Raw genomic sequence first — 26,450 nt, 5'->3', positions numbered from 1 at the left:
ACATGCTGCAATGAAAGGACAACTAAAGAAACGCCTTAATTTCCTCATAGCTTTATGGAACCTTGGAAAGCCACTGTTGAGTTTTATTACAACAGGCCCATCGTTTTATGTACAATTTAAAAAAAGTAAAGTTCCCAGCAGGTTGGATACTTGAAGTATTAAACTTTTTCTAAAAGCATATATTTTTCACAAAAAACAAATTTCAACTAAGCAAACAACTGTCTTGTATCTTATGTGAATTTTAGACCCTCGATGCATTTTTTTCTAGAATCTGCTTACATTTACTTGATATAAATGTAAAACTTTAAAAGAAAATTATAGTAACATTTGAAAAATAAATTATTTAATAATGTAACAGCATTTTTCAATGAATAAAACAATCTGAAAATTGAAAAATTTATAAGTCTTAACAACAAAAAAATTAAGAGATATCATAGGGTACTACTAATTGAACAAACATACAGAATTTATCAAAATCCAGATACTAGTTTACATGACCTGGAATAATCATTTACAAAAAGAAACATGGTAAGAAGTAACAAAGAATTAGGATTACAATTGCTTAATGAAACAGTTAAGCCCTATAAGTAAATTGGTTCTAACATCTATTTAACAAATAGATTATCGTTTATGATATTATAAACCTACTAGAAGATAAGATCTAATGCAAATAAGAAAGTGTTCAATGACAGAACAGGGAGACATCCATAATAGATATATGCCAGAACGAACTAATACTTGAAGGGAAGAATGAATCATTCAGATAACAAACATCCAACCAAAGTAAAGGATTAATAGAGCACAAATTTTTGTGTTCTTTTTTTCTATACGTATATAATATTGTATCCAGGATTACAAATTTTTATGTGTTTATATTTATATTCTAAAGGATACATTGTAATCAGTTTTTTAAATATATAAAAATTTTCTATGAGTCTTTTGTTCATGTATAAATTTATGTTTTTTTCTTTCTCTTTTGTTATCTTTGTTTTTATTTGGTATTCCTATATTACATAGTAGCTGATCTAATTTTTTTACAAATATATTGTATCACAGATGAATTTGGTTTGGTTAGTAATTTAAAATTATTAGTTCTGTACAACAGTAAAACCTCCCCAAAATGCAATCGAATAGGAACAAGTAAGAAATTCATTTTGAAGAGAATTCGGACTTGCAGAGTTTCATTAAAAATCAAGCTAATTTATATTGAGGTCCTGTGGAATGGATTATGCAAGAATAAAATGAATTTAGACAACAATATGTGATAAATTCAGAATATTCCGGAAACTTATGTTCTGTATATTGACCACATTATTCATTAATTTAAAAAAAATTAAGTTGATATAGATTATTTTTAGAGAATATGTAGGTTAAATTCAAATTTCAGTTGTGCCAATGTTCAATAACAATTTTAAAAAAGCAACTTTTAACTCTTGTAATAAAAAATATTACTCTAGCACCAGATATTGTAAAGAGTTAATTTCTTTGAAGATACTTTTGATTTTATTCGTGTAGCAAGATTTTTCAGGGAAGTGTCACTTGGTTCAGTTAAAAAATACAGAGTTTCACAGGAATAACATTCAGATTTTAAAAGTAAATAAAATAGATATTACAACAATATTATAAAAAAAATTAAATATATTCTGAAAGATAAACGTTTATCATTTATTTTCACATTCCTTTTATTAATTTTATCTTTCATAAAAGCTATCTCTTTCATATGCAGCTATCTACACAAACAAGTCTTTAACCTCTCCCTGAAATTTCGCATTACTTTTCTTGTCATTTATAATGGTACTGAAACGATTTGTTGATGGATAGAAGCTTTTAAACAATCTAGGGTTCTTGGCTTCTGTTTAGATTTCAGCTTTTGTGTGTTAATCACGTGCTGCAAGATCGGGTGATCGTGCAGGCCATGGAATATCTCCTCGTTGTGAAATAAGACATCTAGGAAACATTTCTCTGAAGAAATTCATTGATCGTCATGCTGTGTGAGCAGTGGCCCCATCTTGTTGAAACCATAAATTTTCGGCTTGATTTCAGAGTTCATTAAGTCTTGGTAGCATGAAGTTTAATAACTTTCAGAAGTTATTGTAACTAATAGCCTTTCTTCCTCAAAAATGTATGGCCCTATAATTCCAAATTTAGCAAATGTGCACCAAACTGTAACACTCTCAAAGTTCAGAGGGCACTTATGAAGTTGTAAGGGATTATTTTCTGCCCATTATCCAAAGTTTTGATTGTTAATACAACCCGATAAATGATAATAGGCTTTGTACTTGATCGCACAATCGAGTTCACCGCAACATTTTCCAGAATAGACTGGCAAGAAGCAATACAGCTAATCCAGTCACGTTCATTTAGCTGCTGCATGACCATCATTTTGTAAGAATGAAACTAAGTCAGCATGTAGAATTCTTCTTAAAGTCAGATCAGAAATTTGTAACGCAGCAGCATGTTTAAGAGCTGAGCTTTGTATAGATTGTGTAACTGCTTGTCTCACGCTTCAATATTTTCAGGTGATCGAACGTGGCCTACCTGGTAGTTTCTCCTTCAAAACTGAATTGGTGGTAACTCTAAAACTGAACACCCATAACTGGATTGTCTTCTTCTTATCAGGTATTGCGGTGTATTGACCTAGCCAAAAGTGTGAATGAAATAATCTCTGCACATTGATAACAGAATCACCATTTTTAGGTAAATTTCATAACAAAGCTACCAAGAAACTTTATATATATATAAGTTATTATATATAAAGTTTACAAAGTATTACAAAAGTGATAGATATATATGTATATATATATCACTTTTTTGTGGACATGATAACTGCCGTAATTTTGCACCAATTACTTTCAATTTGTCCTTAAGTATAACTCTTTCCAAAATCTCAGCCGGGATTTTGGGACAAGTTTACGTGTTTACTCGTATCACTCGTTTACTTGTTCAAGCCTCTTTCAAAAATATTCAGGTGTTTTATTTGTACAGTCACTGTGTTTAGTTTGTAAATACCGCTGCAGTTTTAAAGGTTTAATGGGGACATTTGATAAAACTTCACTGCAAATAACATGTGGCTTTTCCTCTCTGCCTTTACCTAACAATGTGAATCCAAATTCCAAGTAACTATCCAAATACTTTTGACATTTCTTTTACTGTTTTTGTGAATTTGAAATGTTATATGAAATGCTGTTTTCACTGTTTTGACACTTTAGTAAATGTGATTTTAACCAGCAATCCATACTGTTCAAAGGAAAATTAATTTTATATAACAAGTACCACGTTTTGAACTTCCAAGAGAACAATTAACACAAGTCCACACTAAAAGAGAATGCCTGCAATACTGGCAAATGGCTATAAAGTACAAACAAATTCTGAAAAAATAGTTATAATTGTAGGTGGTAAGGTGTTACTTTTGCTAACAAAAGATAGCTGGTAGAAAAGAGTGGGTGATTCAACTCTACCTAAGTAATGGTACAAACATTCCTTTGTAAATTCTGAGGCTGAAAATTAGGAAATTTCCAGAATAATGAACAAGGTACATTAAAAAGTAATTAGTAGATTTTGATTATGTTGTAAATTGAGGCATTCTTATGTGATGGTATTTCTTCATCTTTTCATTTGATAAGGTTCTTAAATTTTTTAAAATTAAAATCAATCAAACATTGCAGTAGTCCACTTATCAATTACACTTTTTGTTGAGATGAGTAATGACAGTGATTTAATTAGTTATTCACAAGTAGCTAACAGTAATAAACTTAAGTATATGAGTTTGTGTTGGAATACCAATTTTATTCTTGCTTCAGCTCTCTTAACATGAAGTATGTTAATTTCTGTTTTTCTGTCTCAAATATCTCATAATACTTTTACAGGATTGGCAGAAATAACTCTTTAATTTCCCACCTCTGCTGGTGGAGCACTAATATTACACGGTGTCATTTTGTAATGGATGGGTTGCCATTTCAGTTACAACCAGGATTGATGAGCATCGCGCTTTCGTTATTGGAACATTTTTAAAATCCCTTTTGGCACACCAGAAGGTGGAGGTAAATTTCACCAGTGCTTAGCAGGGAATAAAAAAGATTTCCACCTTAAAGTAAAGAAAAACTTCAAATTTATTCAATACGACAATGGTTGCATTTGAAAAAAGTTTCATATGTTTAGCACACGACAAGCCCCAACTTCTTACAATCTCAGCAACATTTTGGTCATCCCTTGCCTTGAAAATATTATTCCTACTATGACCCTGTTGCAATTTTGATTGGATGCACAACCGATGTACCCACATATTTCCTGGACTGCATCACAACACTTTAGCCATTTGCATCAACATACTTGTGTGTGTACATTTTCTCATCTTCTTGAAAAACAAGAATAGAAATAAACTTAATGTAGAATCAGATTTGCAACTTTGAGTATTATCCACAATTGAACCAGACTTCAGAAAACTGGCTGCTGCATAACATCAACCATCCTGCTGACAACCTTATAGTAAGCCTGAAAACACAGTGACATCATGAAAAATTATGTTCATTTTTAAAATATGAGTATAAGTCAATTATTATCTGCAATTTAGTTATATTTTTGTTTATGTTGGTAGTACTGTAATGTTGTGTAAATGATGCATGCATGGTTTAATTGTTGTTATGTCTGTGCAGGTTTGATGCCGCTAGGTTAGTTCCATTATCACTGCCCTGCTGTTAAGCATGGCTGCTCCGCTTTCTCTTTGGACCAAAGAAGAGCAATGTTCAGTGATCCGTTTTTGTGGTCAGAAGGTGTATCAGGGGCCAAAATTCATCGAAGACTTTCGGTACAGTACAGGAACAGTGTTTTGCCGCAACGGAGTGTCTACAAATGGATTGAAAAATTAAAAAATAGTTGCACAAGTGTTACACATGACGAAGGAGTCTGACGACTGTTTACCACCACAAATGAGGAAAATATTAAGCGTGCACGTGACATAGTTTTCTTAGACAGACGAGTAAATATTGATGAAGTGGCACATCGTCTGCAAATTAGTCACGGTTCTGCCTATGAAATCATCCACAACAGACTTGGGTTTCATAAAGTTTGTTTATGGGTGGGTCCCAAAACAACTCGCACAGTTGCATAAACAAACGCGCTTGGACATCTGCCAAAAACATTTGGATCACTATGGTAACGAACAGGACATCTTCTTATACAGAATCATCACTGGTGACGAAACATGGATCCATCATTATAAGCCGGAGAGTAAACGGCAGAGTATGGAATGGAAACATCCAAATTCGCCCTGCAAAAAAAGTTCAAGACCCAACCGTTTGCAGGAAAACTGATGCTATGGTTTTTTGGGACTCACAAGGCCCAGTACTGGAATATTATGAGGAAAGGGGCATGACAATAAACAGAGTGCGTGTTACAGTGAGATGCTTACTGCCAAGCTGAAGCCTGCAATTAGAAGCAAACGCCGAGGACTGCTGTCAAAAGGTGTTATGTTGTTGCAAAACACTGGCCGTCTGCACTGCTGAAATGCTCCAGAAACTCAACTTTGAAGTACTGGCTCATCCTCCATATAGTCCTGATCTTGCCCCTTCTGACTACCACTTGTTTAGTCCGCTCAAAGAGGCATTAAGGGACCGTCGATTTACCTTGAACGAAACAGTGAAAGAAGCAGTGCATTCCTGGCTCGCAGCTCAACCAAAAACCTTCTTTTATGAAGGCATCAGGAAGCTTTTGCAAGGATGGACCAATTGTGTTGAAATGCAAGGGGACTATGTTGAAAAATGATGTACATGTAAGTTTCCTAATTGTATTGCAATAAAAATTATAACTACATTGCGGATAATAATTGACTTACCCTCGTATATTTTCAGATACATTTACAACCTAAAATTGAAATTTAATTTTGCTTATCGCTTCTTGAGATGTTTTATTTCTTGCATTATTCAAATATTTAATGAGGGTACATTAAGTTGACAAACTAAGCAGAAAAAAATCTAGGGAGTCCATCAGAACACAATAAGGACTATAAGGGGTCTATGACCAAATAAAGGTTAGGAACCACTGCTTTAGAATGTAATGGTTCTGCTATACCATGAATGTATGTTTAAGTAACATACTGAAAACTAAAGTGTGAAGTTACAGTAAAATGCATTTAATAAACTGGTTCCTGTAGGCCACTTCAGTTAAACAATTTTGGGTGCCGCAAATTCATTATATACTGTTATTGGTGCATAAAACAGTTGACACCACTTAAAACCTACTTATTCATTTTTTTAAATATGTGTTAATAACCTCCCAGAAGATCTTTTCAAAGCTTTTACCTGAATAATTCCATGGACTAAAGAAAACAATAAAAGAATTCGGAAAACATTTATCATTTAAAAAAAATATTTTTAAACAGTTTTTTTAAGTTTAGTATTTTTGTATTACAATACATCCAGTAAACATGTAATTGATACTTATATAAAAAAAGTAGTCATTGTGATGCCTTTGTTTTTTCAATAATACGTAGGAAAACAATGTAATATTCGCAGAATGTGATTATTAATTTTTCAATTTCTGCTGCAATAAGAAGAGACATGAATAAAAGTTTTTATTCTTGCTTGTAATTAGTAACAACCTGCCAAATGTTTGAATAATTAGGAGTATTTGTTAACATAATACTACACGTTAAAAAGGATCAGACATAATCTTAACCAGTCAAGTACAGACTTAATCATGAACTGATGCCAACATATAATTAGTTTTTATTTATTTAAAATCTTTTAACTTATAATCAAATTCACATTAAAAGATTTTAATCATTCCGCTCTTTACAAGAAATATTATACTGAAAAATGGTTCTTCGTGCATTACACAGATAAAAATCAAGCTAACGATTCATTAAGTCACAAAGAATGCACTGATAAATAAGGATACAAAATTTTAAATTTTTGCCTGAACTTGTTTTTGTTTTACACTCAAAAGAAACATTAGGCTAAGAGTAATAAACAAAATTTTCTTTATCCATTTTATGCATAAGTATGAGTAGATAACATTTGTTTTCTCTTTTGAACACAATTTTTTTTTTTTAATATTTATGATTAAAAATTGTAAAAAATTTTTAATTTGGGCTCTTGCATCTAAAATATCCTTGCAATATGGTAGCATATATACCGGGTGATACTTAAGTATGGAAACAGCTTTTACTGCACATCTGCGATACATTTGGAGGCGGAAAGAAATAGGGTTCTACATAGTTATAAAAAATCTGCATTATGATGGGTTTTTAATTTTTGTCAGCCATATTGAATCAAATGTAACTTTTTGAAATAGGAAGGTGAACATACAATACATGATTTCAATTTAAAATTTTGCAAGAAAAACAATGATGAAACCCGTTTTTTTGTTAATGCCTTCATTATTGAATTATAAGCATTCTTTGTTGCAATGATGGAAAAACTGTGTTAATAATAAAACAAGGTAAAATGTGCTACATGAACAATTTTATTGCATCTTACACTTATAATGCATACAACAAAGAACTTTATACAGTGTTACAATATGAATAATAAAAATAACTAATAATTAACAACATGACAACAAATTAAATGGTTACATCAAATGATATTATTTCATTTAAAAAATATTTATTTTAAATAAGTGTTTTTGATTGTAAATTACTAATGGAATAAATTTTCAAAACCTACCGAAATCATCTTCTGAAAGTTCTTGTAACAGATGTAGCTTATAAGGTTGAAATTTGTTTTAAGAATTTTTTGAACTATCATGTACGATAACAGTTTTTTGAGTCGATTAATGAGGGTCAGCAATACATCTAATGACTTTGCATCAGTTGTGACTGTTCTTAAAGGTCTACCATTGCGAGAATGATTCTTTACAGTACTGACTTCTTCAATCGCTGTACTGTCTTAATCATAGTTGATTTACTTATCGGTTCTCTGTTTGGAAATCTATTATTAAATAAATCACATACCTCTTAAAGACCAAACTCCATCACCATTCCCATACATCATCAACAGAGTTATTCTTTTGGTTTCACTTTAAGCATTGTTATTTGAAAATTTAAATAACAATAGTTATTTAAAACTAAATAAATAAACGAGGAAACTAATAATAAAATTTTCACCAAAAAATAAATTTCAACCACTAGGCCTACAACCTAATTTTTACTAGCACTATCAAATTTTACCATTGTATGTTGAAGTAAAAAGGTGAAATAAGGAGTTAATAAGTTGCATTGTTTCAACATAATACAAACTGCACTGTTGTAAATTAACAGATGATTTACTCATCTAAATTTGTAATAATTTTTTAAGTAAGCATTTCCAAATGATTTGTTTCATTTATGATAAGTTACAAATATCAGCTGATAGTAACATCAGAAGTTCATTTTTATTTAGAAAATAATTTCAGTTGATATAGCTGTTTAATTTTTTGTTGTGTTAATTATTGTTTATTGTTCCCAATATTATAGCACTATTTAAAGTTTGTTATTGTATGCATTATTAATGTAAAATGCAATAAGGTTGTTCATGCAGCATGTTTTACCTCGTTTTATTTTAACACGATTATTCTGTCATTGCAACCTTGAATGCTTATAACTCTATGATGAAAACACAAACAGAAAAACAGGTTTACCATTGCGTCATCGTTTCATCCAGCATAGAAATGTGTTCAGTAGTCAGATTTTTGTGGGCAAAAAGTTACAATTGTTGTGAAATTCATCGCCAAATTGTTGAGATATACGGTGATAATGCAATGTCACACCCCATGATTGTAATTGTTCAGAAAAAGAAGAACAAATGTGAGTGACAAACTGCATGCTGGATGTCCTTCAACTGCAAACGCAACAGGTAATGCAGAACGTGTGAATGAAATGATCTTGAGTAACCGGCGCATTAAAATTATTGAAATTGCAAGTAAACTTAACATCTGTTACGGTAGTGTGTTTGCAATTATTCATGATCAGCTTGGTTACTGTAAGAGGTGTGCACGCGCCACATCTGTTGACTGACAACCACAACACCAATGTTTTGCATCAGCTCTTTCTTTTCTTCAACTTTATTCCAGGACTGGTCCATAGTCTTTTAAACAAATCATCACAGGGAATGAGAGCTTTGTTGTTTCATTACACTCTTGTCACTGAACGAACATCCCATGAATGGAGACACAGAAATTCACCCTAGCCAAAAAAAGTAAAAACATCCCCACATATTTGAAAGGTTACGCTATATAGTCTTTTTTGATTCTTGGGGAGTTGTTTACAGTGAATTTATGCTCTGAGGAACAACAATAAATGCTGAATCTTACTGTGAGACTTTAAAAAAATTGCATAAAGCCATTAGAGATTGAAGACCCGGAAGATTGAGTGATGGGGTCATTTTTCTTTACAACGCTACTACTCATTCAGCTCATGTGACAAAGGAATTACTGTAAAAATTCAAGTGGGAAGGGTTGCCTCATCCATCTTACAGCCCCGACCTAACACCCTGCAACTACCACCTGTTTGGTTCTCTCAAATGAGAGCTGGAAGGGGAGCGTTTCACTAATGATGATGAACTGAAGGAAGCAGTCCTTAAATGGTTGGATGAAATTTTTATGAGAGTGGAATTGAAAAACTTGTTACAAGGTATTAAAAGTGTTTAGAAAAACTTGGTGATTATGTTGAAAAATAGATAAAACTGTGGTTTTTTGTTCAGTAAAAAAAAAAAAATTGTCTTATAAAAATGTGTTGTTTCATAGAGGGGATGTAACTTACTTTCTGATAGTCCCTCATAGAACTCCATTTCTTTCTGCCTCCAAATACATCTCAGATATGCAATAAAAAGTTGTTTCCAAACTTAAGTAGCACTCTGTAGATATATATCAAGGACAGGTGGTGCATAAACATTACAAAGAAGAAAGTGACTTATCTGAAAATTGTCAAGATAAAAAAAAAAAAAATCACAAACCTTTTGATCAAACATTGTGTATGTAATTTCTATTACTAATATGTTTTCAAAGGTATTGCATTTACAACAGCTGGAATTAAATTCCTAAAGGTGAAGTGACAAAATTCACCTGTTGATGAATTATGTCAAGTTTTTACATCATATGAATAATCTGAACATATACACACATTTCGGTCAAGGTAAATCAATCTTTTGTATTTTGTAGTTCAGTGTAATTATTGATTGAATTTAAAATAAATAAATAAACGCTCATTAGCAGTAAAAATTGAAGAAATTAATAAATAAAATTATAATATTAGTTTAAAATAGTTCATATAACTATGAACTATGAGATGTAATTACATTCACTCTAAACACAAAATGTATATGGAGCCTACTTAAAAAGACATGTATTAAGAAAATTTTAAATGATGAGCTTAAATTTACCCAATGAGAACTTCAGTCGTAGGCCAAGCTTTTTATAAAACCAATGGTTAGAAAACAATTTCTAATTACATACATCGGCTCCCACAACACTCACCCTCAGGCTTTTCAATTTTTAAAGAAAAGCAATTTCTCTTGCAACATATATTTAAGCTGATGAATACAAAATCATTGTATTGACACTTGTTGCTTGGAGGAGGCCTTAAGATTTCTTCTTGAAGGGATTATTTGTCTTCTAATGCAGTTTTTCTGAGGGTAGAAATTCTTTTTCACCACTTACTCTTTTTCTTAGCCATAATCTCTTCCAATTTTCAATTTCTTGATCTCCAGGTACACACTAGAACAGCAGTACATTTTTATTTGATACTTGAAGGGAGAGGATTTTTTTTTTTTTTTTACAGGCATCGACTACTAAGGTCATTAACCCTCGTCACGTTCTTAGAAAGAAATTAGTATGACCATCAGGATCATCATATGTAAGGGTGTAAAGGGCCCTTACATTTTATTTAAAAGCACAAATTACACAAAATATTAAGACACAAATAACAAAGACAAATACTACACTTAAGGGGTTTAAGGGGCCCCGATATTAAAATTTGAGATAAAAATTCTCAAAGAATCATATAAATAAAAAAATACAAGTTAATTCAATACCATTATTCCTTCTACCTGTCTTGTGTGTGTTAATTTTAGCACCCTCAGGGCAACCAGAACCGCCGTTAGGCAGTATATCAGTCGCGCCAGGATGCCGTGGCAGTTGACTCCTACTATAAACAGACTACAGGCATGCATTGCGCCCACCCATAGCCTCACGCCCCTCAGTCCACCCTTGAGGGTCCCCCATGCCATCATTGGACACACCCTGACTCACTGCTCTTGAATGCAGACGAGCCAGGGTGGCCTAAGCAAGAGGGCTACCTCCTGTCACTATACGTGCCACGCTTCGAGACTCCCTTATTTATATAAAAAAAACTACCTCTTAGTTTCTTTCACAGCTTTAAATTTTCATTTTTATAGACTATTAAGAAGTCCACTGGCGTGTAATATGCAACTATTCTTCTTTCATTTCCATTAGCTAAATCAGCAGTAATATCATATCATTTCTCAGCAGGAACCTCTTTCTGAGGTCCTCATATATGGTACACTCTTCTATTAGATGCTTAATTGTAAATGACTGGGATGTGAAACAGTTAGATAAATTAGAAAAACAATTTATTTTACAGGTTTTTTATTAATTAATTTTTAATAATAATTAATGCTCTCTTTTTTCTATAATGCATTTTTAAATTAACTGATCAAAATTTCACTCTCAGTTGAGTCGGTAAACAAGGAGTCAGTCTACTGCACAATGACTGTAAAACCTTTCTGAAGAGTTTCATGAAATTATTTAAAAATTGGTGCAACATTTTTGAGTACAGTAATGCATTACGTGACTCAATATATTGTGCCTCCATCATCAGCAACTCTGTAAGAGAGACATTTGTTAAAAGCTCAATTAAAACAGATCTTACTGTAGTTTAAAAGAAAAAAAAACAACTGTTGATAAAATAACTTTATTAAGATCAATATTTATACAATATCTTACATTATTTTATCAATCGATCACATTTGTTGTAATTATTTATTTATAATCTATTTCTTGTTTTTTTTATTTTTCTTTTTTTTTAGTTATTTGTTTTATATTTTTCTGTAAAACTATTGTGCAGTTTTCTTGAAGGTACTTTTTTGAGCTTTTATCTATCAAACAATACATCTTTTTATTTCATTTATTACTATTAAAAGAAAAACACGTTTTCAGTAGCAACTAACTTGTAACAAATCTTGTTATAAACATATTAAAAAAAAAGAAATGTAAATATATCAACCACCTTAAGAATTGTTTTAAAACCAACAGTTAAAAAATAACAAAAAGATATTACCCAGAAATTTAAAATTCACTAAAGCATAATTATGTCATTTTTACCATTCATTTTAAAATCAAATAAATCTTAAAAAATACTAAACCAAAATCAAAATAAAACCATTTAATATACATACATCTCAAGCTATAACTAAACTTTACAGTATTTAGTAATTACTAGTAGTTAAAAATTACTACAGCATACTAAATAAAGTTTATACTTATGTTATACCATAATTTTTAACATACCTTCAATTTAACTGACACTTTTAATTATTTTTATTAAATTTTATTTATTTTCTTAACAAACTTACAATAAAAAATGCATCTTGTAAAAATATACAATTAATAAATAATAAATATTGTTTAATTATAATTAATAAGTACAATAAATGCTTCATCTTTGATATCCTTTTCTTCTATTTGTATTGTATTACAATGAAAGCTCAAATAAATCACCTAGATGTTAATCTTAATTAAATCACTTAACCCTCGAGCTGGTATCTGTTGCTTCGTTGAATAGTACCTACTTTACAACTACATTGTACTAAAACTAACAATAATCGTTCATTGGTTGCAGCACTGTTAATCTACTAATATATCTACATACAATAATTCTAAGAGAAATGTATCGATAAATACATTTTTATTTTCAATTTTATAACAGTTAGGAAATCAAACAGAAGATATGAAACACAACAGAAATCTAATTCGTCCAACTGAAATGAGGGCTGAAACAAAAAATTTCTAACACCTTATGAATCTAACAACAACGCTTGGCCTTTAGAATTTTATCATTTTTCTCAACTAAAATGACAAAGCTTAGCCTGAGTTTTCTGTGCTATGGAATTTTTAAGGGTGTAGCAGAGAAAAACAATATAGATTGGGAAATAACATGCTGAAAAAACAAGTAGAGATAGAAAATCTATTGTAGCAAAGTTTATATAAACTTAAAATAGTCTCATAAAAGAAAAGGGGAAAAAGATTCAACACAAATTAATAAAGAAAAATCAAAAGGCAGGATTTAATAAAGAAATTTGACAGATGATGAGTTATTTTGGAAAAACTGACAAAGAGGCTCTGTATAACTCAAATGTATTTCACTAGGTGAAAAGAAAAGTAAAAAGAATGAAAGAATAACAAAATGATTGACAGACTACGTCATTACTTAACTGTCATTCAAATGCCTGATATATTATTTGTTTACATTTTGATTAAAATATAAATAAAAAAGGATACACTTTAAACAGATGATAAAATTTATATCAGATACAGACTTACATAAGTACATAGAGAATTTCCCTATACAATATAAAAATATGTACACATCACACATTTCTTGATGTTATTTCATACTATTCTTTTCATAAACTATAAAAAACCAAAATCAAAATTAAATATTTAGTTAGTTTTTAAAACTAGTTCTGAATAATATTAACAATTCTGAATACAGCAGCAAGCAATTTTTTTATCGTTTTTTTTTTTTTTAAATGAGGAAAGGTTTTTAAAATTATTTGCATATTACCAAAAAAACTTTGTTTCTGTAAAATGCGATAAAATATCAATATACATCATAACACAAAAACTATTAGTACAAATACCTGTTATTGCAAAACCCATTCATTATTTCCACCAATAATTAAAAATTTAAACTGGCTCGAGGATTAAACAATGGAAGTTTTCTATCTTCTTCAAGAAATTACGATTAATTATTATTACTATTCTTTTTATACACATAAAATAAATACTATAATATTTAATTCACAGTCAAGGAATGTTTGTTATGTCAATATTTGAACTCTATCGCTAAAAAAAAAGAAAACCATTCATGGAATGATTACACATTACTGACTTTTTTTTTTTAGTAATTTATTAAAATTTACGTTAGAGGTTCCCTTTTTAAACATCATATAATTAATACAGCATTAAAAAATAGATAATTAAAAAGTTATCTAATGATGAGAAAGACTCATACATAGTATGAATAAATCCTATTTGTTTTAATAATTAAACTTTTTGAAACGCAAAAGAAAAAACTTTTTTAGTGTTTTAAAAACATTTTATTTAACAGTTATAAATGTGATTAATATATAGATGTATATATTAATTTAATGTAACATATAATAGTAATAATTTGTTCTCATTAGAATAGACTATTGCATTACAGTATTAAAAGAAGAAAATTATAACCATATCTGAGCAGAACACTGGTGATCACTTTCATACACAAAACACAGACATGTATATATAACAAACATACACATTCAAATAACCTTGTGTGTGTGTGTATATATATATATATTGTTTTAAATACACACAAATTTCCAACTGTTATAATTGATAAATTTTAATTTATATCCACTCCAGCAGTGTTTTACTTTATTTTACTATTACAGATTAAATTTTAAAATGCTATTAGATTATGCAGAAATTTAAAGCACCTAAATGTATTTTTTTATTAAACATCCAATACAAAATTTAAAATGAAAAAAATACTAAATAACACATTTTTTTCAAAAAACTGTCTTCTTATGATTAATTTTTTTTTTTTTTTACACTAATTTACCTTTTTTATTTTTGAAGAAAATCTTTTCCTTTCAAAGCATTATCAGATAATAGTACGTTCTTTTTCTCTTACTAATTTTTTTTTGTCATATAAAGGCACTATATTATCCCAAATTTTTTTCTAATTTAATTTTTGTTTTAATACAATCAAGCATTTTTAAGACAAATAATAAATTAAAAATGACTTTCACATTTTTTTATAGATATCAAAAAAATAACGTAAAGTTTATTTAAAAATAAAAATTCTACTCGGTACCTCTTGAGTTCTCTTTTTTAAAATGATAAGAGTATAAGAATTGAAGAGAATACGCAATCAAGCCGAGGATAAAATTGGACGTCATTTATATCCTTTTACATTTTATTCATTTTTAAGCGGATTTAACATTTTAGTGGAAAATTAAAATTGCTATTTTTCAAAGTCCTTTAAACATAAAAATAAAATTTGTTAGATTTAAGAAGACACATAAGTAATTACGGAACTATGAATTTTTAATGAGATTTCATCAAATGGAGTGCACTAAATAATTTTATATTGTACTGGTGCTGAAAATTATTACATACTTAACTACATGTGACACATCCTACTAAAGTAAAAAAATGACTGCTACTATAAAAAAAGACAAAACTTAGCCGACTGAAATTTTCTTGCTATTAATTTTTTTAGTACAACAGAAAAATAAAGTTCAAATTACATTCTTTTTAATAACTGAGAAATAAAATTTGTATGTTTTATAACCTATAATTATATTTATTATACAAAGACTGTCAGCATTATTAATTATTTCTATTGAATATTTCCTTTTCTTTTAATATACATAAAAAGAATTTCAGCTAACGCAAAATAAAAATTATATTCAAGCCGATTTGTATTAAATCTGCTTCATTGTAATTTCAATAAAATAGAATCGTATCACTTAAGAAGACAATAAAAAAGAAATGTATTATTTATTTCCTGCTTATTAAAAAACTTTTTTTAAACTTCACTACAAACAATATAACAATAATTATATTGATAAGTGGATAATCATAATTATGACTCACAAATACACTATTATAATTAATAATTTATATATTAACCTGCACATTTTACTTAAAAAAGCAATAAAAATTTTAACGGCTATTATTAATTATTTTACCTAATTTTTTTTTCCTAAAGTATAAAGCATTCCTTCATTTCTTTTCTGAGGTACATCAATCACTACACCTTCAAATTATTTTCTATAATTGTGCTACACAGTATTCTATTTCATTGTTAAAATAATAAATCTCAACCAGGATAAAGTACAAAAAAAAACCAAAACATTCATCAATACAACCAAAATGTAGAAATTGCTCTTTTGATAATAATCATTATTATTAATAAAAATTGATCTATGTTCAATAATTTATTTTCAACAATCGGGTATGGACTTCTTCACTTTTCATTAAATTTCATTACATATTAATATAATTATTATAATATATAAACGGCACAGTTACATAATAATTATTTAAAACGTTACAAAAATATATTATCATTTATAATATTGTTTAACAAACTGTAGGTAAAAAAATAAAATTTTAAATTAAGTAAAACTGAAAAAAAAAATGTTTATTGCCTGTAAAGTTTAAAATAAATTTTAAAAAAATTAAGAAAGAGAACATTTTGTTAACTGGATTAGTTAAGTTGCTTTAATATAAATAACAACTGCATTAATATACATTATTTAGCATAAAAATACATTATTTTTGATAATACACAATTTTATTATTAAAATTAACTGATAAACTCAAGCAAAGTTAATAGATATCACCAACTACAATTGTTGTAATAGGAACACATGAATCAAAGTTGTTAATTTTTTTTTTTCATTTTGAGAAATAATATTTTATTAATTAAAAAATAATCAACATTGCAAAATTAAAAAACAAAACACAATTTAAAAAAATTAATAAAAAAAGAAATAAGTAATATACATTACATTATAGAGATTTTGATTTTTAATAACTGTATTACAATATTGTAACCACAACTCAAATATTTTAAAATAAATAGTCAACAAATATATAAATATATAAAAAAAATATTTTGTATAATAAAATACTAAAAAAAAAAAAAAAAACTGATAAAAACCCTGCATTAATTACTTTAATACTCAAAGATTTTCCCTAGTAAATAATATTAACTAATCTCTCTCATCAAATCTTATTTAAATGGTAAAAAAATATATAGATACACATATTATACAGAAGTTACCAACAATTATAAATTACATACATTCCCAAACATTATCTTTTAGCAAAATTATTGCACTAAGTACTCTTAATGATTCATCATTATTAAATATTTTTTTAAAGATCAACATTCTTTTAATATTATAAATAAAAATGAAGTATATAACTTTTATAATTATTTAATTTACATGCCATATTAGATTAAAATATTACAGATATAAATAATTAAGTCACACAAAGAAACGATTAAATTATAAACAAAAAGAAGACAAAGTTTTAATGTTAAAATATTGCACAAACATAATACAATACCTCAATTAAGATTATTCAGCATTGTTGGCAACTTCTTTATTATTATTGTTATTATTATCATGTATTACACCCTTTTTTTATGAATATAATTATTATTTAAGGGACTTATTTCTTCAGGAAGAAAAAAGAAATGTAGACTAAATAATGAATAATTAATTATTAGACTGGAAGTTTTAACTGACCCCGAGCTGGGGTTTGGTTAATAAGGTTGGACTGATCAATCGCTTACCTTGATTATTTCATTTTGGTTTTATTAAATTATAAATCAATTACGGATTGACAACATCAGTTTTCGATGGTGCAGAAGCGACACTGACTATCTCTTCAAAAGATTGCTCAAGACAATGTTTCAGTTCTGAATAAGTAACGACAAGTATGCTCTGTTCATCACGAGACATTAAGCAGATCTATGGGCATAAAGGATTGCAAAATATTAAGTTAAAAAAAAAACTAAAATAAATTACCATATAAAGAAGTGTTGGAACATTATTTCCATTTCCACTAAACATTAAAACACAATTATTAAATTTCCAAAGGTTAATATTAACAGGTGACCTTTTAATAATTTAGTTAAAAACTTTTGTAAAATAAAATTATAGCTGATGCTGGATTATTATGAGTCTAGAAACAAAAGAAACAATTCATGAATTAAAAACAAAGTAAAATTTCCAAGATTCTCCAAAGCAGTGATTCTTAACTTTTTTAGCTCCACACTCCCAAAAAATAAAGAAATATATGAATATTTTATGACCTTCCAACCCCAACAAACTGAAACCTAGTTAACTATTTAGCTGCGTTGATAGCGAAGGTACGAACATGAGCAATTTACAGGTTCTAACTTGATGTGAACGTGCTCCTCATAATTTGGCCTGCTTACATAATAGTCACTGTAAGAGCATCATATTCAAACATGCATATGATATGTTTGAACATGTCATACTCTCAGCAGTATAAAAGAGGCGTTAAGGGATTGGAGAATGTCAGTTTGGTTTTTAATGCAAAGCGTGCATCTGGTGCCTTTATTTAAGTTTTTAAAGTGTAGTTTCATTGAAAATAATAATAATTAAGGTTTTGGTTTTTTAGTGTGTGATCAAACAGTTTAATTCTTCTTTTTTTTCAATTAGATTCTTATGCAAAATGGATAAATTTGTGAAAAAATGAATTGAGCCACCTGCATCCAGTGAATCGATTGGTAAAAAGAGGAGGTTGTAGAATAATAGTTATTTAAATTCTGGTTTTACCTTGTTGTATGGAAAGTCACAGTGCATTGTTTGCTTTCAAGATCTTTCCAATGAATCCGTCAAAATTAATTTGACACTTAGAAACTAAACATCCAGATCATAAAAGCAAATCCTTGGAACTTTTCAAAAAAAAATTACATGCTTTGATGAAATCAACAAGCTTCTCTTTGTAAAAAGCACAATCACAGAAAACTTCATATTGCCTGCTGCAACTGACATGGTCAGTGTTTTAACAGGCATGGAAGAAGCAAAAACACTGGAAAATTTTCACTTTCTGACAGCACAGTATCAAGGCAAATCTTAGACATTCAATTTTTATGAATCAACAGATGTAGCAAATGTTTCTCATTTCTTATGTTTTGTGAGATATGAATGTGATAGTGACAGATCCATCAAAGAAAATATGTTTTGCAAATCAATACTTGGTCATGCAACAGGACAATGTCTTTTTGATGTTTTTTTTAATGAAGCAACTAAAAACTACATAACAGATATAAGACATTTATTTTTCCGATTTTTGAAAAAAAAAAGATCATCTTATGCAAAGGGCGGAATGGATGCATTGCTTCCTTTACAGACATGCTTTTACCATAAAAAATATGTCAAAAAATCTCACAAATTCTTTATAAAGCTGTAAAAATGGTTAATTTTACTAAAAGTTGACAATTACACAATAAGCTGTTTGCTAAATTATGAGATAAAGTGGGCAAACAGAAAAAAATATTCTTTTCTATACAGAATTCTGATGGTTATCATAGGGTAGGTACTGTTAACCCAGTTATTGGAAATATGAAATAAATTAATTTTTTCCAGGATAAGCAAATGCCATTCTCAATGTTTTTACAGAATGAGTTTAGGTTGCTATTGGCTTGCTTAGCTGATGTATTTTCACATTTAAACAACTTGAATGTAAATTTACAAGGATGTGATAAAAACAAAATTAATGGCAGACAAAGTTCATGCTTTCACTAAGAAGCTTGATATCGTGATTATTTGCCTTTGCAAAAGTTTTGGTATGTTTCCACTCACTTCTGATTATATTGAGAAAAATTTGGATGAAGATCACACTATTACTCACCACAGTTTGGATAGCATGAGATGCATTTGCGGAAGCTAAAAATTTAGTCGGCAGAATATTTCCTGGAAGATAAAAATGATTCTCAAAGAGATGGATACTGAAACCATTTAGTGAAAACATTTTTGCAGCAGTTAAGTTAGCAGTTGAAATTAGCAAACAGCTTATTGAAATGTCTGCCGTTAAAACACTACAACTACAATTCTCATCTGAAGATTTAGATACGTTTTGGCTTGCTCACTGAAGTGAATATCGAAATTTAATCACAAAAGTATTGAAAATGTTAAACCCTTTCACCACTTCTCATTTCTGTGAAAAGGGTTTTTCATCTATGGTTGCTTTAAACACTAAATATGAGGAATCAACTTTTATTACTTGAAAATTATTTGCTTTTGTGTGTTTCTAACATAGATTCACAGACAGAGAAACTTTTAAATGAAAAATAATTACAGCCATCTCATTAATTTATTTTCTTTACTGGGTACTTGTAAATGTAAGTAAAATGTTTATAATAAATGATTTTTTTCTCGTAAAATGATTTCATTAATACTTCCTTGTAAAGTACACGGAAGTATTGTAATCGGGAAAAGTTTTGGTTTTCAGATTTCAACAGAAATAACTATTTTGACCATCCCTGAATCCATTTTGACTAGTTTTAATGTGATGTCTATGTATGTATGAATCTCGCATAACTCAAAAACAATTAGCCATAGAATGTTGAAATTTTGGATTTAGGACTGTTTAACATCTAACTGTGCACCTCCCCTTTTGACTGCAATTAACTGTACCAAAAGTGTCCAAAAAAGCCCAAAATGCAGCTGTTTTGGATTTGTGGTTTTTCTGAAATCATTATCACAAAAATGTGAAAGTTGCATATTTAAATTATTTTACAGGAATACATGTATTCATGTAAATGCAGTAGGGTATTTGTAGAGAACTTTTTAGGCCAAGAAAGAAGGAAAATTTTGATTAACTAAAAAACAAAGCATTTCTTGTCTTGATCCTCTGATTGGGGTAATATTATTATAAAATGCAATACATTTCAATTCAAATTGTAATTAATAAATAATTTGGCTTCAATAAATGTAATAATAATGGTGTGAAATGCTGTAAAGAAATGGAGGGTAAATCAAATATAAACCGGAATTTTTGTTTTATAATTTACTGAAAGGCAATAAAAATACATACAATATTATTTTTCTACATAATTTCCACGTTTGGAAACACATTTTCCCAGCAGATAGATAGCTTTTTTGATCCCACTATTATAAAATGAAGGTGGGCGTAACAACAAATTGTGCACGAATGCTTCAACAGCAGCATAGTCTTCAAATCTCTGTCCTCAAAGTGTCTTTTTTTAGTGGCTCAATAAAGTTATTTAGTGGCGATAAGTCTGGACTGTATGTAGAGGGTCCTCCAGTGCAGTCCAGAATAAGGATGAATTTTTTTCTTCAGTTTGAGCCGCAGTGTGGAGCCAAGAATTGTCGTGAAGCAGAATGACGTCTTTTTTGACGACGTGCAAGTTTTGCTTTGACTAAAAGTTGGTGGTAATATGCAAAATTCACTGTATGATGTTCATGGAGAAAATCAACATGGAAAACTCTTTTGAAATCAAAAATACTGTGGCCAGAACCTTTCCAGCTGACAGTTGAGTTTTGGCTTTAATGGGTGCAGTTTCTTCCTTTTTTTGCCACTCCACACTTGCCTGTAATACTTATAATACTTACATATTTGTTCTGGGATGTAATAGTGCACCCAAGTCTCACTGCAGGTCATGATTCAATGCAAAAAAATTCTCCTTCAGTTTGGTAATAATTCAACAACCGCTGGCTTACCTCTAGCCGATAGAGCTTCTGACCTTCGGTGAGACGTCAAGGGACCCATTGTGCTGCCACGTTTTTAAATCCAAATCGTCAGTAATGATTGCCTGAGCACTGCCGTAGCTTATTCTGATCTCAAAGCAATTTTCTGCAATTGTTAATTGATGGTAGTCCTCGATAAGGCAACGAACCATGAGAATGTTTTCAGCAGTAGCAGTAGCATGTTTTCAGTCCTTGTACGATGTTAGTGACCTTCATTTTCAACTGGTTCTCATTCTTCTGAAAATTGCTTATGCTAATCGTACATTTCAGTCTTTTTAAGTGTGTTGTTCCTGAACTGTGCCTGAATGAATTCTTCTTCATCTTCTCAAAATTTCAGATGGTTTCACACCATCTGCTGTGGGAAATTTAGTAATAATACATTGCACAACATGCAATAATACCGTCTGCTTTGACATTGTGATACCGACTAGAAAAAAGTAATGAGCTGCCTTTCTAAGAGTGGGATTCCCTCTACACATCCTGACATACAACACTGAGAAGCCACGTCCCTCTCCATTAGCCATGCGTCAACAACAAAAATTACGGTTCATATTTGAATCATCCTCATAAATCAGAAAACTGGAACAGCTTTGTTAACATATTTTCTTTCAACATTACCGAGGAAGATGACATAATCAATGTGAATGAATATGCAAAACACCGTTGACTAGATTCAGTTAGACAAGGTAAAGTCAAAAATGGAAATCAATAAAAAAAGAAGAAAAAATCAAATAAATTTATGTAAGAGATAAAAACTAGAACAGATATGAACTACAAAATATCACAAAAATAAAATCCTTAATAATTAATTATTCTAATCTCTACTAACTTCATTCTAATCATATATAGCTAGTAAAGGTGACTCTAATTAGAGTCCCAGCTGAAATGTTAGCAGCTGTGACAGTCATAATATATCACTGATAATACTTTTTTTAAAGGAAAACTTAGAACAGCTTTTTAAGTGTTTGAATTTATTACAAGTGTGCCATTTCTAAATATTTTACAACTCCCAAATTACACAATTGATTTGATTTAAAATTGTCATGGACTTATATACATATAAAGGTAAAATAAAAGTTATGACAAACCTTCTCTTGGGATCCAATATCTAACTTATTTAGACAGTGTACAATATGAGCCATATCTAACCAAGGTCTTCCATCATCAGTAACTTGATGGAATAAATAATCCCTAAATAATTTTAACATATATCTGTCACCAGTTTCAGCCCATGATGGATCCAAGTTCAACCTGAAAAATTGATAATTACCACTAAGTAAAATTAAATTACACCGTCATAATATTACAGCTAACATTATTTTAAAATCTGAACATTAGTTAAGTAATTCTGTAAGGTAAAAATAATGATTTTCTTTATAGGTTGATATAAAAAACTTTGTGTAAAAATTTATTCTACGATAACAATGTTCAGTTCATGCAGGTATTATAGTTAAATATTTTCTGCTTTAATTGTAACAAATTTAATAAAAAAAAGTACTTTTAAATTAATAGAATAACACTTTAATTTTTTTACAACAGCAAGTGAAGAAGTTATTTTTTTTATGAATACTCACTATCAAATAATCTTTACTGTAAGTAATAATTAATTACTTACAGTAAAGATTACTTAGATTACTTAGTAATAATTAAATTATATTTTAAGCCTTAAATGATTAAATAAGTTTATTAAACAATAGAAAAAAAAACTGTTTTAAGATGCGTTTTTAATATTTTACTTAAATAATTTTTTTAATTAGATAGTCACAGAACTGTGCTAATAAATTTAAGTTACCAATTTCATAAAAAATTTAAACCTGGAGGCAACTTATAGGACACAGCTTTAAAATGTTTCATAAACATTCGATATTAAAGTATCAATATTACTTTTAAAAAATTAAAATCTTTATATTATTTTTTTTTAAATTAATATAAAAATTATACTTCAATTAAAAACCTTTTTCAACAAATAATAATTACATTTCTTTGAAATTACACGGAGTAGGCGAAATGTAACGATGTAAATCTCAAATCAAGGAGATAGTTAAAAGAAATAAATATGGCATCATAAAAGTACATCTTATTTGTCAAAAAAATGTTCTGTTAATTTTTCCACGTAGTTTCCATTTATAGATTTTAACATTTACACATTTGCCCAACAGTGAACCAATTTTCTCATTCTGTCAATAAAGAATGTTGGCAGTCTTTCCTTGATGCACCCGCTTTCCTCACTGCGCCCTTCAGTTCATCACCCATAGTGAAATAAACACCCTTAATATCATTCTTTATTTGTGGAAAGAAGTGAAATTCACAGGGCGCAAATCTGACGAGTACAGAGGGTGGAATAGATCCAAATTTGAACTTCACGTGAGAGCTTGTTGGTCATATGCAAGTGTGTACCCAAACAAAATACTGTGTTGCAGAGTTATCAGCTCCACAAATTGTTAAACACAACACACACATCTCCTAAGGTGTATTTTAATGTCTCTGTGCATTGCACAGAATTTACAGTCAACCCGGTTTCTATGAATCTGTCACAATGTACATGTTTGGATTCCCAGAACACTGTCAAAAGAATTTTTTTCAGAGTTGGGTTTTGAACTTTTTGATTGTGGTGAAATTGTCAATATTCAATGCTTTAATGTTTTCTTCTGTATCGTAATGATGCACTGAGTTTCACCTCCTGTTACATTATTGAAAATGAGATTATATCCCTTACCAAAATAACTTTTCTAAAGCTATTCACAATATTCCTTTTGTTGTTGTTTGTTCTTTTCTATGAGTTTGCACGACTCCCCACAGACTTTATGGTAGCCCAGTTATTGTGCAAAACCATGTGATGATCATTTTAAATTGTTACATCCACCTCCTTGTGGTGGTTCTTATCACTTACAGAAACTGGTCAACCACACTGAGGTTTATCCTCAACTGGAAAAATTTTAAAAATGAGATAGGATTAGCAGTTAATATGTTACGGAATTTTTTGCATTATTTCTCTTATTTAGGACATTTTCTATAATATTAGATGCTAAATATATAACAATAATTTAGTTTAGTTCTATTTTTTAGCCGATATTCATTAGCTACAGCTACTTTGTGTAGTTAATTGCTTGTTTCAGGAAATAGAATCTAAGATAAAGAAAAATAAAAATATCCCATCTAATATCAATTTTGTAAGGGCAACAATCAGGCTACATTTGAATAAATGTGTTCGACTGGTTTGTTAAAATCAGAATGACAATTTTTTCTTAATTGTGAACAAGCTAACATTTTTAATAGGTAATTAAAATTACCTATTATGATAATTATTAATTATTATCATTCAACAGTAATAAATTTAAGTAGGATTTCTGTTATTTTTTTTAACCATTTTTGTACTTCTTTCTTAAAAAAAAAGCCGCACATGCCCAAATTGAAACAATTGCAATACTCTCCCTTCTGAAGCTATAGCACTAGACAGGAAAGTAAAAATGAAATATTCTGAACTTCATTTAAATAACTACCGAATTAAAACCAATTGAAAATTACAAAGGAAAAAGTTTATGCATATATATATATATATATATATATATATATATATATATACTGTTAGAAACCAATAAAATATAAAATTACTCAGGCCGTTCATTGATGACACCCAGTTTTATGAGCAATCTAGAAAGTCGACCATTTTCCATCTCTTTAGCTAATTCAGATTCCACTAAATCACTATGTAACTGTATGTTATCCAATTGAGAATAATAACGAGTACCGATCATTGGCATCAAATCAACTACACTACGACGTTGTTGTGACAACAGGTACCTATAAAAAAAAACACAATGTAACAATATTTTAAAACTAAAAGAAAAAACAGAGATGAACAACAAATAATTCTGCTTTGAAATAATTTGTCTAACACAAACTAAACAACAGAAGAATTCATGGCTTAACTTTTTTTTTATTCTTTTTACAAGCACTCATTTTTTATTCTTTGAAATTGTTTACAATATGTTTACAAGAATTTATTGCATTAATAATTTAATTATTTTTGAATTTATTGCATTAATAATTTAATTATTTTTTAAATGTAAAGTGTAACTGTAAATTACTGAAAATTGTATAATAATAAAAAAGATGTCTCTCATCATTTAATGTAATAATGTATTTTATTACCTCTTTAGAAAGTTCATTAATACTAGAATTAAAGAAAAGGACATTAAATTCTAACTAATAATTCATTAAAAAAAACTATGTACAGTTACATAATAATCACTTCATACATAAAACAAAAGGAAAAACTCTTGTAATCATTTTCACTGCCATGAAATTCTACCATACTAAAATTAAATAAAAGTATATTCAAAGAATGGACATGTAAACAAAACCAATAACAGCAATAAATTTAAATAAAAATCAGTACCTTAAGTTATATGTAAATATCACGAACAAGGTCTGTTTAGAAAATTACCGAACTTGATTTTTTAATCTTTATTAATAATTTTACAGATCATTGGTCCTTGCCCCATTCAAAGTACTCCCCTCCCCTATTCACACACTTTTCCCAGGGATGTTTACACTTTGCGAAGCAGCCCTGGGTAGCTTCATTTAATAAGGTCCATGAAGAATTTCCTTTAATGTCATCGACAGTCTCAAAATGATGTTCTTTCATCACCGATTTTAATTTTGGAAATAAGAAAAAATCATAAGGAGCCAGGTTTGGTGAACAGAGAGGATGAGGGAGGATAGTCATCTGATTTTTGGCACAAAACTGATGAACTGACAAAGCTGAGTGTGCAGACGCATTGTCATGGTGAAGGAACCATAAGTTGTCTTGCCACAACTCTGGTCTCTTTTTGAGAATTTTTCCATGTAACCATTGTAAAACGCCTTGATAGTTTGCACAGTTCATTGTTTCACCTTGAGGCAAGAATTCAAAATGCACAATTCCAG

At 29.3% G+C, this 26,450-nt stretch overlaps 1 protein-coding gene across 7 annotated transcripts in view; it reads right to left on the bottom strand.

Moving 5' to 3' along the window:
• Positions 1-11,587: 11,587 nt before the first annotated feature.
• PAN3 (Poly(A) specific ribonuclease subunit PAN3) overlaps positions 11,588-26,450 on the bottom strand; it is a 67,037-nt gene continuing 52,174 nt past the window's right edge. For 6 of the 7 annotated variants that reach the window (XM_075374233.1, XM_075374234.1, XM_075374238.1 and 3 more), the window contains 3 exons: positions 25,134-25,322; positions 22,610-22,772; positions 11,892-17,750 (listed from right to left, as the gene is read on the bottom strand). In XM_075374233.1, the coding sequence (XP_075230348.1) occupies positions 17,613-17,750; positions 22,610-22,772; positions 25,134-25,322 (490 nt within the window). In that variant the 3' untranslated portion in view covers positions 11,892-17,612. Of the gene's footprint in view, positions 11,818-11,891; positions 17,751-22,609; positions 22,773-25,133; positions 25,323-26,450 lie in introns of those variants that run through there. The other variant, XM_075374236.1, reaches the window with a different exon arrangement.

This window comes from Lycorma delicatula, chromosome 8 (genome assembly GCF_047948215.1).
Source record: "Lycorma delicatula isolate Av1 chromosome 8, ASM4794821v1, whole genome shotgun sequence".
Lineage (NCBI taxonomy): Eukaryota > Metazoa > Arthropoda > Insecta > Hemiptera > Fulgoridae > Lycorma > Lycorma delicatula.
The sequence above is the reverse complement of the archived record's forward strand: the minus strand, read 5'-3'. Positions and strand labels throughout refer to the sequence as shown.